The sequence below is a fragment of the Falco naumanni genome, chromosome 6 (genome assembly GCF_017639655.2).
Source record: "Falco naumanni isolate bFalNau1 chromosome 6, bFalNau1.pat, whole genome shotgun sequence".
NCBI lineage: Eukaryota > Metazoa > Chordata > Aves > Falconiformes > Falconidae > Falco > Falco naumanni.
In genome coordinates, this window is record NC_054059.1 from 64,997,814 (window position 1) to 65,013,741 (window position 15,928).

General features: G+C 38.9%; 1 protein-coding gene across 3 annotated transcripts in view; it reads left to right on the forward strand.

Moving 5' to 3' along the window:
- Window positions 1–15,928, forward strand: part of CDK19 (cyclin dependent kinase 19) — a 133,241-nt gene that overhangs the window by 60,428 nt on the left and 56,885 nt on the right. For all 3 annotated transcript variants that reach the window (XM_040597565.1, XM_040597563.1, XM_040597564.1), the window contains one exon: window positions 2,822–2,962. In XM_040597565.1, coding sequence (XP_040453499.1) covers window positions 2,867–2,962 — 96 coding nt within the window. In that variant the 5' untranslated portion in view covers window positions 2,822–2,866. The remainder of the gene's footprint in view (window positions 1–2,821; window positions 2,963–15,928) is intronic.

The following is a 15,928-nucleotide window of genomic DNA, read 5'->3' on the forward strand; positions in this document are numbered from 1 at the left end:
TTTCTTGCTTAAAGTAAAACTATCAGGTTTTATTCACTTCAGCAATTCAATAACTCTTTCAAGAAAGGAGCTTGCTCTCTTAGCCTTTCTGACTGGGACAAGCAAGCATCAGAGAAAGGTCATTTAGAATGTGTCTAAGTGGTATTTCAGAGGCAGATAAGAGCAAGCTCTGACATCTTTTGGAGTGTGCACCAACTTTGGTAAGTGTGGTGGTGAGCCCTCAGCTGGCCAGTCTGGCTGGGTGACTTAGCTTTAGCATTGCACTTAGTTACACTAGCTCTGGTCTAGAGGTAACTTGCGTACCTAAAGCTCAGTGTAGGGGGAGATTATCTGCTTCAAAAGTTCACCTTAGGGTTCCTGTGGAACAAGAGGAAGGAATAGGGATGCTGCTGCTTTGAATCACCGCAGGAAAAAGCCTTCCTCTCCTCTACCCTTGTGTGGGCTTTGCTTTGCCAGTCTAGTGGATGGCCCGGCCGTACTAGTAGCTGCCTGATTGCTAGTGTCTTGTTCCCAAGTAGATTCTCATGCTGCCTCAAATGTCTGCTTGGATCTGTAGTTTCTCATGGGACAAAACCTTCAGCAAGATTCCCAATCTGTTGGAAGGAACCAGGGAGCCACAAATGAGTGCAGGGGCAGAAATCAGATGGTACGAGCCTGGTGCTGTCGCAGTCCCTTCCTCCAGGGCACCAGAGGGGCTGTGGCAGGGCCGGAGGCAGAGCGTTCCTCCTCAATGCATCCATACTAAGTTGTGTCTCATGCTGTCTCATGGGGCCCTATTTCGGTTTCGTTTTCTGTATGCCTTTATTATAAGGAATAATGTTTTGTGTGGATACTGGTCAGTTTTTGAACAAGTATTGAAATCCCCTTTAGTGATTACATGCACCTTGAAAAAGGGCTGGGCTGGGCTTGTATCGTGACCTTGGCCTGTTGGTGCTCCTGTATTTTTTCATACCATGTATTGATAAAGACAATCATTTGGGAGTTTATGGAATCATTACTGTTTTAAAAATCATATTGTAATTACACATGAAGGTCATTATCCAGTGAGCATTGTGTAGTACTGGAAAGCAGGGACTCCCAGTTGAAGTTTTGACACAGAATCTTGCCACATGACAAGAAAAACCTTTGGTAAGGAAATGAACCTTTAAGGCTTTCCATTATAGTTTTTATATCAGGTACTAAGGATCGAAGGATCAGGTACTGAAGAAGGATCAGGTACTAAGAGTTTGTTTTGTTTACTGATCCTCATTTGTATATTAAAACCCAATAATCCTGTAGGTTTCTTTTACACTGTTTTTTAATATACAGCTATCACTCTTGTAGTGAAAGGCTCCGTGGGAACATTGCTGTTGGAGTAAGCAAGCAGCTGTTCTGCTTTTTTGGGGATGTTTTCTTTTTTTTTTTTTTAATTTCTCTTTAAACTATATTGTCTACACTTTTGCTAAGCACAGTTTGACAGTGGCTAAGTATTGGTGACAGCCAGAGGTAGCACTTACCATGAGGAAACATTAATCCATTATCATTTTCACTGGGAGCAGTAGTGACAGACTTGGCAGGGGGTGGTGGTGGAGGGAGAAGAGGTCTAACGAAAGCACAGCCATTGGCTACCTTTTTAACCTGGGGAGGGAGATGATCTTGAACTAAACAAATCCTATTTAAAGAATTGGGTAATTAGTAGTCTTGTCACTCTATGGATTAGCATTTTGAATTGCTCTCAGTAAAAATGCAAACTGCCTTTATTATTTCTGTCTCTCCAAAGAGCACATAATTGAAAACTATTTAATTTGAGATGCTTCTTTGAATAGTGTTCAAAAAGATTTCTCCCCCCCACCCCCCCGCGCGAATAAATGGATTTAGTTGTTTGCTGAATGGCAATATGTTAAGATTGTGTTTGTGTCTTGCAAGGCACCTTGTCTGAGGATTGAAAATGTAGAACAGCCTCACCCCACTTTATTTCTTGTACAGGGTAGCAAAACCAAACCTAACCCTCATTGATCTTATAATAAATAGTAATTAGTTTATGAATATTTCATGATCTCTCAGCAATCTTTTCATGATCTTTTTTTTCATTCCTTCAATTGACTAATGCTGGGGTCCCTTTCTGCATTCCATGTTTTTATGCGGTATTTGTCCTCTAGTGGGCTGACTGACTTCTGTAATGTAAGAGCCACTAGCTTGTCATCATCAGCGAAGTATGCAGCCAAAACTTGGAAGCGAGAATATAACCATTTTTAGGTGTTTGAACATGATCTCACCCTTATGTGATGATGTGAGGTTTTCAGGAGTTGTGTCTTGCTTGCTCACCTCCAGCCTAGCTCCCGTGGCCCCATTTCTTTATTTAAATATTTATTTAAACTCTCTTTACTGGTATTCTAATTTAGGGGGGAAACACTAAAGTAGTTGCAGGCACTCTGGCCTGGGTGGTTTTGGAGAGGAAGAGTGAAGGTGTGTGAAAGCATAGAGTGCAGTCGTCTTTCTGGTAGATACTGCTGGTTTGGGCTTCTGTTGTAGCAGCTGAGGGTAAGAGGATCTCAGATGGGGAGGAGGGTGGGAGGAGAATGTCTAAGACACCTTACTCAAGGTAAGTAGCCAGTCTTTAAATATTAACAGAAGCTTGACAGTTGTTTTTTAAAGCAACTCAGAGAACAAAAACAATTCAAGGAAATTGTGAGCACATCACTATTACTTTTAATTGCGAAGTTCAATGAACTTTTGTATTTCATTCCATTATTTAGTGTTAATAGTTTAACAAAAAACACCACAACAGAAAAACCTTTCCACTTACCTAACATGCTTATGATTCTACTTGTTTTGTTTCTAGCATATTATCAAGTTTCACCGTGCCTCAAAAGCAAATAAAAAGCCCATGCAGTTGCCAAGATCAATGGTAAAATCCCTACTCTACCAGATCCTTGATGGAATCCATTACCTCCATGCAAACTGGGTGCTCCACAGAGATCTGGTAAGTGTTGCTTCTTACCTGGTTAAGAAAGTTTTACGTGCATGTTGTTGGTAGGAGAAGAAAAACCCCTATTGGTAATCTTGCATATCGATCCGTACAGTTCTTCCTGTTATTGTTGCAGGAGACCAATGGAGGCTTTTTAAACATGAAAACAAGCTATGTTTTCACATTGTTCATGTCTGAGTCATCTGAGCTCAGACAATGATGCTAGATCCGGTGAAAGCATTGTAGATATCAATATCCGAAAACAGTGCATGAGCCAGCTGATACATGTTGGTTGAACATTCTTATGTTCGTGCATGACTCTGAAAAGGCGTTTAAGTTGGAAAGTGATTGATACCCTTGTACATTGTTTGGCTTACGTGCAAGTTACCATAAAAGCTTGTGAAAGAGTAGTTTTTTCATGGAGTATTTCTTTTCCATGTGATATTTTTTCTGACCGTGGGAAGAGAACTACGAAAGAGTTGTCATCTTGAAATTTCTCATGACCTGTAGTGGCTCTTTAAGTTGACTGCAGATTACAAGGGCAGCCAGTTGCTTTGTCTTAGTTATTATCCTTTTCCCCTTAAAGTTTCCCACCACTCCTCATGAAGTGCAGTGCTATCAAGGGTTGCAAAAAGAATACTGCTAATACGGATATAATGCTTTCTGCCACTTGCATTGTAACTAGACCTTTTGGCCTGAGATGAACGATGTGCTGGTTAATATGCCAAATCTCTTCTAATAGTTATGCTATTGCAACATCAGTAGTAGGTATGGTAACAAATGTAGTGTAGCTTCTGCATAAAGCCACTGCTTTTATTTGGTTATATTTTGTAGTTGCCCCAGTATGTCAAAATAGGGAGGTATGTCCAGTACCTTACAATCACTGATTAAGTTTTCTGAGACGTAGATTGGTTTTGAATCTGTAATATTAAATAGGGGCTTGAATTAATTGCTGGATGTAGAGCAAATGTTTTCTTAAAAAATATGAATAAACTAAGGTGGGCCTGGAATAGAAATCACAGACATCTGCTAAAATAAATTGTATTTAATTTGTCATAATACTTAATAACAGTGGCCAGAAATGGGGTTTCAGGTTTTGGTATGGATTTTTTTTTTAACCTTGTTCCTTGGTATTTTTTGTCAGTTTTTCTGTTAAATTCCAGATTGGGGGTGGGGACAGATGAGTGTGGGGCATGTTTGCCTTTGGAATAGTAGCTATGAGAAAAAGCAGGAAGCAAGTACAACTCCGATTTTCATGCTACAGTTACTACTTTCCTAGGGAGACAGCAGTTGCTTTGGCAGAGTGCTGAGATGTCATTAGATACAGCTTGAAAAGGAACACCTGAAAAGTCTATATTCAGCTATGTTTAAGGGAAGCATATGTGTTCATGGAACTATTAAATATATATACGCTCAAATGCCATATGTGAACTTGATGTCTTGATAGGAAATACAAGGTGGTACCTAAGATGATAATAATGAATACCCTAGAGAATTTTCTTACTGGTTTTGCTATTTCCAGCCTGCAGCACCAGGTGTTTTGTGTGACTAGTGCTGCTATGATCTTATCTATTGTTGATGAGTTGCAGCAAAGCTGGTGCCTAATGTCTCCATTTTTTCTCTTGGAACTTTGGGAGGTGATGGTTGCTGTTAAAAAAAAGACTACTATTTTTCATGGCTCTGGAATAGTAACGCTTGACTGATGTTGGCATAATTGAAAAGGGCGAAGAACAGAAATTTGTGAAGTCTTAATGTGTTCTTGGTATGCGAATAAATTTAAGTTAATGGATTCTGGGATACCCCAGTGAGAGAAAAGCCATGTAAAAAATTGCTTTGGTACACTGCTGATTTAAAGGTCTGTTCAGAATCTTTTGCCTTTTTAAAAATTATTGTGGATTTTGGAAGAATTCAGGTATTTCAAAAAATTTTTTCTTGAACAGACTAAGAACAAACTCATGTAAGTCTGGGTGTGTCCTGTCTGCTCTTGAATTTAGGAGTTAATGTAATCATTAAGTAACCAATTTAAATTTTCAGTTAACCAAAAATCTTGTATATCTCTAATTTTTATTTGTATGCACATACCTGTGATTTTTTGCTTCTAAGAACAGTACCTGGGATCAGTTGCTTGCATAATACATAAATAACAATCTTCAGTGTCATCTTAAGATAGGGAACAGTTTGCGTGGTGTTTTTCTCTTAGCTGTTTTAATGTACATCTCTGGAAAAACTTGTGTTCTATGTAAACCAAATTTTGCATCAAGACACCTTGTACTTTCCTGTATTAATATAACTGTTCTTACTATTTTTAGCATGCATTTGGATGTAGACCAAAGATGGTGACATCCATAAAAGTCATGTTATGCTTATTTCGTTCTTTTTTTTTCTTTTTTTTTTTTTTTAAAAAAAAAGGTTCTCCAGGAATATGTATCATAATATTAGTCACATTCTCCTGAGCCATGGAAATGACCTTTAGGATTTATTTACCAAATGTTGCAATGAAAAAAAAGAAACATTGGAGGTTAAGTATTTGAGAGATTACTTGCTTGGAAGTATTTGAAAAATAGTGTTTAAATCTTAATTTGGTACTGTCTTAAAGAGTTTTTAAAGAAGCTAGAATACCAAATGTGCATTTAGAAAAAAGCCTGGTTCTCAGTGGATCTGTATTTTTAGATACCTTAAAATTGTTACTTTTAAATTATTCTTAAGAACAGCAGTAGCCAGCAAAAGCATGACAGTAATAAAACTGGTGAACAATGTGAACTTGCAGACTTGCAATACACGACATGTCCTTGGGCTGAGCTAATGGATAGTTTCTACCACAAGGAGACAGTCTCGTTCCCCTCTTCTCTGCCACTAGGCATTGCCACCCATTTTAATGGTCTAGCAGATGACACCTGACTCATGGTGAACTCATTCAGGGAGTTAAAATCACAGAAAGTATTCACTTTTCTCCTGTAGAGCTTGTTTTCTGCAGGATTAGCTCCCTGACGGATCTCGCTGGGAGCTTATGTGTGTGCAGGAGCTGGCAGAGAAGTGTGAGGCTGGAGGTGGTGGAACAGAAAGTTCAACAGGTTGTTCCAGCATTGTCTGCTGTTAGATAAAGTTATTTTATTGTTAAGATGCCCTTTTTTAGTTCTTAGATGAAAGTGAAAGTGGTTTTAGAAGATTAAATGAAATTGTGGTTCTAAATCAGTACAACACTTTTGTTTACTGTGTTTACTGTGAGTCTCTTCTGATGTAAGACTTATGTCAGATTAAACTCTCGAAAAAAAACAAGCCCAAATTTAGGAAAGTGCCTTAACTGAGGCAAATTACATATATTACAAAAATACACACTCATACTTCTAGAAATATGAAAACGATTTAGTGTAGTGTATCTTTCAATTTCTAGTAATATTGGGGTATTTTGTTACTGGCTTCCTTTACCTTGAAGGTAGCTGAAAGGTGCTAAGGACACTTTAGGTATATTTTTTCAGCTAAGCTGTTTAATTCTGTCAGTTAAAAAATATTCAGCAGTAACTTTCTTTATGGCAAGTTGCAAACCAGTACAGAATATGAGACAGGAGCATTAAAGTTTTGATTTCTTTAAGTAGCATTGTGTTAGTTTATACACCTTGGAGTTGATTTAAGTCTATGAAAATCCATACATTTGTTCTCCTACCAAGCAATTTGGAGTGGAATTTTGTTGTTGGATTGCAACATTAAAAAAAAAAAAAAAAGGCAACGATAATTTTGCCTTTCCCACACAGCAGCATTCCTGAAAGCCATGAGTGAGAAGGAAGGAGACTTTGCTGGCTTTACTAGTTGCTGGGGCATTTCATTGTGAACAAGAGGTTAATACAGATAGTTATTAAAGAACCTTTTGGTACTAAGCTTTTGTTTTTCAAAGTGCTCTGTGTAAACTGTGGGCTGTCACTTGAAGGAGATCTAAAATTATGCTCCGTACCTTGAGTCAATAGCGAGTTAGGAGATGCAGCATGTGGAGTGCAGTATTTCTGGGTATTATGTCTTTGTCCCCTCCTCCCCAAATGTGAGTTATTTAGATTTTACAGGAATGTTCAGCAAAGGCCTTACTTTGCAGAGACATCTGAAAATGGAGATCTTCCATACACTGTGCACAGTGTGTGTTCATGCTAGCAATAGAAAGGATTTGTGCACTTTTTCTTGTGCTAATAACCCTTCTGTAGTTGATGCTAGTTGCTTAAGGACAAAAGCAGGCAGGGACCATTTCCTTTAGAACTTGATAAAAGCAATTTCTATTCATAATAAGATGTATTTTCCTGGAGGGAGGTATTATCTGTGAGAATGTTTTAAGTGCACAGAAACCATATTGAGGAATTCATTTAAGATTCCACTTATGTCCTTGAGCATTGCTGTAGAATGCTGCTTAATGTTACTAAAGCTACTGGTTGAAAAATGAATGTTGGAAATCAAACTCACCAGAAAAATGTAGATTTCTTTTGGTTTTGTTTTGTTGTTTGGGTTTTTTTTTTCCTTCCCCCTAAGATTGCGTTAAATGCTTGCTTTCTGCATTCTGAAATTGGAAACTTGCTCATTGCAATAGTCGTATAAACTAACCTTTTTAGATGAGCCCAGTTCCTAAAGTGGTTTTATTGAAATTTTAAATACTTGTTGAATAAGAATTTCTCAGCTTCTCTTGTATCGCCCCTCTACAGATTTAGAACGTTTAAATTTACTATGTGTGTCATTTTACAAATTAAAGAGATTAGTTTACAGCAGAATTCTTCTAGATGGAGCAACAGTGATATAGGTGAAAATATGCAATGTTTGACGCACCTGAGAACTCACAGTTTTGACTTAAATACAGAGGGTAGAGTTAACATGTTCTGATGGAACAAAAGGTGTCCATAAGTCTTAAATTGCAGAGATTTAAATAAATTCCTTTTCACTCTAATAATTGATATGTATTATTCTGTTTAGAAAGAGATTTAGGTGTCTTCATGTGTAAGTGACACAGAGGGTAGATCTAGATGAGGTGTTTCTCTGGGCAGATTTGGATGTATAACTTACTGTTGCTACAGAAGGAGGGATGCTACTTCTGCTCCTCTCTGCTCCACTGTGTTCCTCCTCCAAGCTGGGGATTGGCAAACTAACGTGAGTTAAAATTAGACTCATGAAGAAAAGGTTGATCTGTATGCAAATTCATCTCCCTGATCTGGTTCAGGATGCAGTTACACAAATGCTTGTGTGACGTGGATGTATAGGCAAGATGGATACATGCATGGGAGCCAAGTGGACAAGGATGGGATATAAGGGAAGGGCAGACTTCCATTTTCAGTGACATTGTCCTGTTCTGCTGGCAGTATTAAATATATGATCTGTAGTCCTCCTCCTTAACCATTTTCATACCTGTAAATTTGTTGGTGCCTAGCTTTTGGCCAGTAAAACGAGCACCTGAAATTTCTCAATGTAAGCAATCTAAGATTTGGTGGTTTGAGTTGTTTTTTGAAGAATCTAGTTACAGTTGTTTGAATTAAGGTTTTTGCCAGTGGCAGAAAGCAGAGCGAGCCTGTTTCTTGGGTTCTGCAGTTTACAGTCTATGATGTCAGTATAAATACACCTTTGGCATTTAAAGCAAATGTGAATAGCAGTTGCCAGGAAAGGGTACTCTTCCTGCTTCGGCTGTGGAACGGAATAGGTTGTAGTGTGCCAGACCTCTGCAACCAAGTGACTGAATCCTGAAGCAAATTCTGGACGTAGGGGCCTTGTGTACTGCAGGACAGCTCTTATGGTGGTATTCAGTGAAGGAAGTGGTTACAGTGAAAACTTAAGGATTTTTTTTTCATGTAGAAAGACAGCAAACATTTAGCATTTTGAAGACAACAGAATGGAGACAGTACTTGAATTTGTGGCTTACATTACTAAGGTACTGGATAGATGATGGGGAAGAAAAACAAGTAAAAGGAATCTCAGTGGGAAACTGAAGCAAAGATGGATTCTTCTTTTTTTTCAGAAGACACAGCTGATGGAGAGAGCAAGAAGAGCCAACAAAAGTCTTCCTGCAGTTCTGTCTTTTAGCCATCTCTGTGTACATGCCCTGCAATACCATGCATCACTTTTCCTCACTGGTAGCCAAGACTTGCTTTTCTCAGGATTTTTGTGATGCCCCTCATGTGACACCTCATCATTCCAGTCAGGCCCAAGTCTTACTTGACCTGGCCTTTCCTTGACGCTTCAGCTGCCGAGTGGGCTAAGCTGGTGATGTTCCATATCCATGTGTGAAGTGTCACCTGTTCTCTCCAAATCAACCTTCTCACGCTAATTTCACTAAGTGGGGGAGGAAGGAAGAATCCACATGTGGTGAAGACTTTGCCACTGGTTTCCCATCTCCAGCTCTTCTATTACCATTGTCTTGTTCCTTAAAGCAGGGGATGATCATGTATGTGTTTCGTAGTTTGCTATGTCATCTGTATTAGCAGAAGCTATTTTTATTGTGTGCTTAAGCTAATCAGTGTTTCTTTCTTCCCAGAGTGGATTATGGAGTGTCCATGCACTTCTACCACCCGCAGAATTTATGGAGTGCTAATCTGGGCATTTTTGGTGGAAGGACATAGCAGACGGCTGAGGTCTGATACAATCTGGACCCTGTGTGTCTGTTTATATAGCAAATGTCTATAAGACAGCCTTCAGGGTGATGAGATATGTGAGCTCCCAGAGTCAGGCTTCTTAACACGTCCCCTGAATATCCAGTGGCTGCAGTAACAGTAAACCCGGTATCTTCCCAAGTGTAAATCTGTAGTAGAGCCAAGAGTTGCCCATGTGGTAATGGCTGTTAGCTCTGACTGGCCATAATTGCACTCAGGGCAAGCTGTCTTCTCTGGTGCTGCAGCTCTGCATCTCCTGTGGACCAGTGTGTAGTGGGCAATGCAGTAGTTCTGTCTGAGGGCTGTCTGGAATCCGCAGCCATCTGAAGACTGGGTTTTCTGCTGTCAGAAGTAAAGCAGAAAGGGAAAGCCCAGAGCGAAGGGGCCAGGCAGATGTCTTTCTGTGGGAATCAGCAACTTCTGTCTCCCTCAAAGGCACAACCTATTCAGAAATGATTAAACTAATTAGTGTTTCATTGTCTAACTCTGATAATTTGTGATTTTTTAAAAAATATTACTGATTTATCTGGGATTAGTATTTTGAATGATCTGTGATGATGTTTCTATAAATACCAACATTTTAATAAATTTTCAGTAATTCAGTTATATTAAATGCAATAAAGTTTCAACAGTTTTCAGATTTTTAGTTGACTGGTTGACTTTTAGTTTAGAGATTAATTAAAAAAAAAATAAAATTCTCACAGTCATCCTCCTGTAGCCAGTATGTAAATCTGCAGTCTCTTACCATGGACCTGTACCTGGACTACGCTCTGGAACTTTGCTGCCACATTACACAACTTACTTAACCTGTCTTTGCCTTTGTTTTTCAGTCTGTTAGCTATTTATGGGTTAAATGAGTAGCTTACTGTTCTATGTGCTCTGAAATCTTTGAGTGAAAACTTATAATATGTGTGGTTTATGTAGTTAACTGTTATTTTTGTTGTTGGATTCCTTTCTTCTAATGAGCTTGGAAGTATTAACAAAGACTCTGAATTAAAATAAATTGCATGTTGTATGAAGACACCAGAAAACTTCTTAAAATTTTCTTAAGTGGACACTGACTCTTTATTTCAGCTTTCATGTTGAAGCCTTTGAGAAATGAAAAAAGTGTCTTGGTGCTTACTTATTATTACTAGTTTATAGTATCCAACTACTCCCTCCTCTTCCTCCCTGTGCCCCTCCCAAGATGATTTTTTCTAGGCCAGTAAATAATTTTGAAAGTTACCTAAAAAGCAGCAGAACTGAAGTGCTTTTTAAATGTCCCACTTGCATTCTGCTAAGGAAGTGAACTGTGGGTTTGAAAGATAAAATGTAAAATGACAAGTGTGGGAAACTCCCCTTTTAACCAGCAATTCTAAAAAAGGATTTTTATGTGCTGATATCGAACGTAAATTTAGACGTAGGTTCATGCATCCCTCTCTTGACAAGCAGCTGCTGTGGAGGAATGAAGAACTGTTGGGTCCTGCCTTCTGTCAGTAATTCTGCACTGGCTTGAAAAGCTTCTTGGCCCTGTTGCACCCATTTGGGCACGCACATGCCTCCTATAAATAAATAATGAGTCAACCTGTCTGCCAGTTTCTTTAAACTTTTTAAAAACACTGTAATTGTAATCCCCACCATTCTCTGTCATTGAGTGTGTGTGTATGAGAAGGGTGCACGAATGTGTACAGACACGCGCTCCTGACTCACATTCTTCTCTAGCTGTGTATGGGTCCAGGCCTCTTAATGCTGTATTACTCCATCTGCATGATCTCTTTGGGGTGAAGGGGGACTTTCCACAGTGTCAAAGAACCTTATGAATGATCATACTCAATTTGCAGGTTTCCCAAAAGAAAGGAAATGCAAGCTAAACCTGTGTATTTTGAGATATTAGACTCCCTGACAACTTCAGAAAGTGATTTGAATTTAAGGTTAACACATTTTTCCTCTTTTATATCTGGTTAGAGAGAAGATACACTTTTTTATTTATGGCTGAGGAACAGCAATATGTGGGTGCTTAGATGTGTATCTATATGGATACATGCTTCTAGATAGGTAAATGAACTGGAAATTTTGCATGCTGAATAGCAAAGGGAATTTTATCAGCATATGCTTTTCTCCCCCCCACCCCTTCCCCGTTTAAATATTAAGCATATATTGAGGGACACCTACTAAAACTGGTGTATTTCTTATTGCTTAGAACTTTGCTTTTCTCTCTGTTGTAAAACCTAATCTTCACGATTTAGAAAGGTGTATGGAGATGTGGGCAGAGTATTACCTCTATTGAGTACATGGAAACAGCAATTTTTCCAAGACTGACTAATGCATACCTTTTGGTTTGTGGCAAGAGTGTTGAGAAGATGCTTGTGAATTAATTTTTGCTAATAAAAATAATTATAGTTGAAGAAAAATGTTTTACCTCAGGTTCTGAAACAAACTTATTACCCATAAAACCCTGACTGGATATGAATTCAGGTGAGTCAGAAGAAACAAAGGGACTGATTTAATGTTCTGTTGGCTGCATTTTGCTGCTAAAGTCAACAGATGACATGGCTCCTGTAAGCTTCATATCTCTTTTCCTGAGGTGGAAAAAGGGCAAGAAGGAAGCAAAAGTATTAAAATAATTCTAGAGTTTGTTTGGCTTTTCCTGATACAGAAAAAACAGAAGGAAAATGTAATTTTTCTGATAGCCCCAATTCAGATACCATCTGTTGTATGATGGTTTCTAGTAAGTACATGATGTATCTAGCTTACTGGTGCAACTGACCATTTGGAGTGAGCAAACTGGGTTTTGCGTTCTAAATGAAAAATGCAAAGCTTAGAAGAAGCTTTTAAACGCTTTTCTTTTGTAAAAAGACTTAGCACTTTTTTCTGTTGGAGAAAGTGCCCTTGGATTATAGGATTGGCAACAAGTGCATCTATCAGATTTTTTTGTTTGGACTCACTGCCCCTTCTAAATAAGGCAGCAAAGGTTGGCACATTGTTGACATGTCCATATTGCAGTAATAGAAATTAATGAAGCTTAAAAGAAGTTAATGAAGACAACTAATATAACAACATATAATCAAGAAAAAAAAATACTGCATTTGTTCTTTGTTGCTTGCCATGTTGTACTTTCTCTTGTGTTGCAAGCATACCGTAGTTATTGCTGCTCTACTAAAATATTGCAATAACGTTGCAGATTGTCTTGCATTTAAATTAAGCATCTTTGATCAGTGATGCAGGAAGCTGCAGTGACTAGCAAAGGATGTTAGTTTATTCCTCAGATTTGTTATGTGTGAACGTTGTCAAAGAAACTGACTGTGCTGCAGAAAATGATTATCAGATGATGTTTTACTGATGGCTTATCTCGGGGCCTCTCTGTCTCCTCCAGTCTCCGGCCTTTCTGTGTTGTAGCTCGTGTTTCAGAAATCATTGGCCTTACAGTAGCTGTAAGACCAAATACCACAGTTATGTCAGTTAAAGAAGTCTAAGGATATTCCTTATACAGGCTGTGAAATGACCAAATATGTCAAGTGTTTCTCTCAGAAATGGGGCATTAAGTTTTCAAATTCATCTTTAGGGAGGGTTATAGAATTGTTTAGGTTGGAAGAGACCTTTAAGATCACTGAGTCCAACCGTTAACCTAACCCTGCCAAGTCCACCACTAAACCATGTCCCTACGCACCGCACCTATGCGTCTTTTAAAAACCTTCAGGGATGGTGGCTCAACCACTTCCCTGGGCAGCCTGTTCCAATGCTTGACAACCCTTTTGGTGAGCAAAATTTCCCTACTACCCTATCTAAACCTCCCCTGGTGTAACTTGAGGCCGTTTCCTCTTGTCCTATCACTTCTTACCTGGGAGGAGAGACCTAACCCCACCTCACAACCACCTTTCAGGTAGTTGTAGAGAGTGACAAGGTCCCCTCATTTTCTCCAACCCCAGTTCCCTCAGCCGCTTCTCTTAAGACTTGTTCACAAGACCCTTCACCAATTTTGTTGCCCTTCTCTGGACACGCTCCAGCACCCCAGTGTCTTCCTTGTAGTGGGGGGCCCAAAACTGAACATGGTAAGTCTTATACTTGTTTTTTCTGAATTTCCTGTAAAACCAGCTTGGAATTAAATTTTCAAGATATTTTAATAAATACAGGAACAAACCTTCAGTATATCTGGACTATTAGTAAAACTATAATAATTTTTTGCCTATTAACAGTGAAGCAGCGAAGATAATGAGACAAGAAAGGCTTGTCATAGTGCAAGTAGTTAGTCTTAAACACATACCGTGCTCTGTGTACCAAACCTCTGTGCTAACAGGATTGTAACTGTTGTTTCTCTTTGTGATTTTCCTGCCCTCTGGGAGCTAAAGCCCATGTGAATATATAACAGGCATTTTGGCGGACCCCCATTTTGCTCTGTTCAGCACCGCAGTGGTGTTGGAGCACAACTCACTGTTGCCTTCTGGTTTCCAGACCGTGCCTTGTAGCAGCAGTTCCCCACCAGTTCAGTAACTTTCCTATGCTACTTTGTAAAGTAGTAAAAAACCAGTGTGGAAGTGCTTTTATTCCATTTCAGAAGCTAATGGCATCTGAAAAATGTTTTTTATATTGGGATTATGGTTTTGCATTCTTAATCAACCCCTCCCTCCCTCCCACCCCCACTAGCCCATTTCTGTGATGCTTTGGTTCCTAGGGGTATAATAAACTTTGAAATTAAGTTTTGGGTGGTTTTGTATTAGTTTATTTCTGTTATTCACTTCTGAGTTGTTTATTTGTTTTTTCTGAAGAGTTTTGCCTAAAAAAAATAATCAAAATAGTAATAAAAATGAAATAAGGTAGTGCTAAGAGTTTACACTTGCTTATTCAGCTAGCTTAAATATTGAGCCCAAATCCAAAAACTTAGCATGGTAATGTTCTATGTAGCTGGTGTTCTCAAATATAACTCAAGTCTAAGAAAATAATTCGGAGGAGAATGTTTTGCATTCCTGAAGTTCCCATTGGAAATGGGGAATTTCAGCTACTTGAGTCATTTTGTCTTATGCTGTAATTGTTGCCAAAGAGTGGGTTTTTCACAAATATCTTCTGTTCCAAATTTTTCTTTAATCAATGAAACACGCTTGTACATTTTTATTTTGATTTGCCTTTTATATAGTTACTTTTGATGTACAGATGTGGATGATGAGTGTTAGAATTACAAAGTAAGTGCAAACTCCAGTAGGTTACATTTTAATGAGCTGATACTGACTTCTAATACCATGAAAATTGTTTTTGTGGCTCTTAAACTTTATGATAAGCTGTTTTCCAGCTCAGCTGAAACTAAGTCTCTTAAAAGGGATGTTAAAGTTGTTTCTATTTCTTGAAATTCAGGATGTGAATTCCAGTTGCAACCCTAAAACTGATTGCTTATCAAGTAAATATTAATTTGAATTCTTGATAGTTAAAACCAAGAACTGTAGACCTGTTTAGGTTTTGGGTAACGTGTGTGCTTGAAATTCTGGATGTCTGGATAGTATAATAATCTTGCAGTAGCCTCTACCTAATTTTACTGTCAGCAAATATGTATGCTATGGCTGGCTGACTCCTGTTGTTTGCTAGGATGCAGGATTTACTTAGAAACCTATTTCTCTGTGAGTGTCTCTGTGCTCTGGTGGGGAGCTGCTGTTCTTCTTTGGTGCCAGCTTCTGTAGTAGGTTGGGAAGGGCTTGCAGTAGCAGTGAACCTTTTAGAGGACCTAAAAGCCATCTTTTCCTATGTAACATAAAAACACCAGAGTGTATATTGCAAGTGGTGTGTTTAAGTTTGAAAAAATGTTAATTAAGTGGTTTTCTAGTTATCTTATTTTCAAGCTATTTCTCCCCCTACAGTGTGGAAATCTTGATGCTTATTTTATCCCTGTCTATAGGGTTATATATACCTTATAACCTGTAGTTTACTGAGGTGCTGTTCCCCACGGTTCTGCTCACTTAGGACTTCTCTTTTTGCTTCATTGGAAAAATTAACTAGATGCTTATCTCTCGCTTTCTGTGGGGTTGTGTACATGGGAACACTCAGGAAAGTCTGTACGAACCGTTGAAATAGATTAGCTAAATTGTGTTAAACTTCTTTGTGGTTATTCTGGGTGATCTGAAAACAGTTGTCCTCAATTCAGCTGTGCCAGTGCGATGAGGTGGTGCTGTCTCAGATCGCCCTGCCCTCTGCCACACTGGAGGTGATGCTGGGTACCATGCAGCCACTGATGCGGGTGTGCTTCTCCGCTGTGGCTGTCCCAGCTTGCAGTCCCAGTGCTAACTTTTGCCCTCAACAAAGGTATATTTATTCCTGCCGAGATGCTGAAGTGGGCTGGAGGGCCATGGCGGAGGAGCTCGTTCTCTGGAACAGTCTGCTGTCTGGGTGATTATCTCCAGTGGAGAGGCAGCGTGGA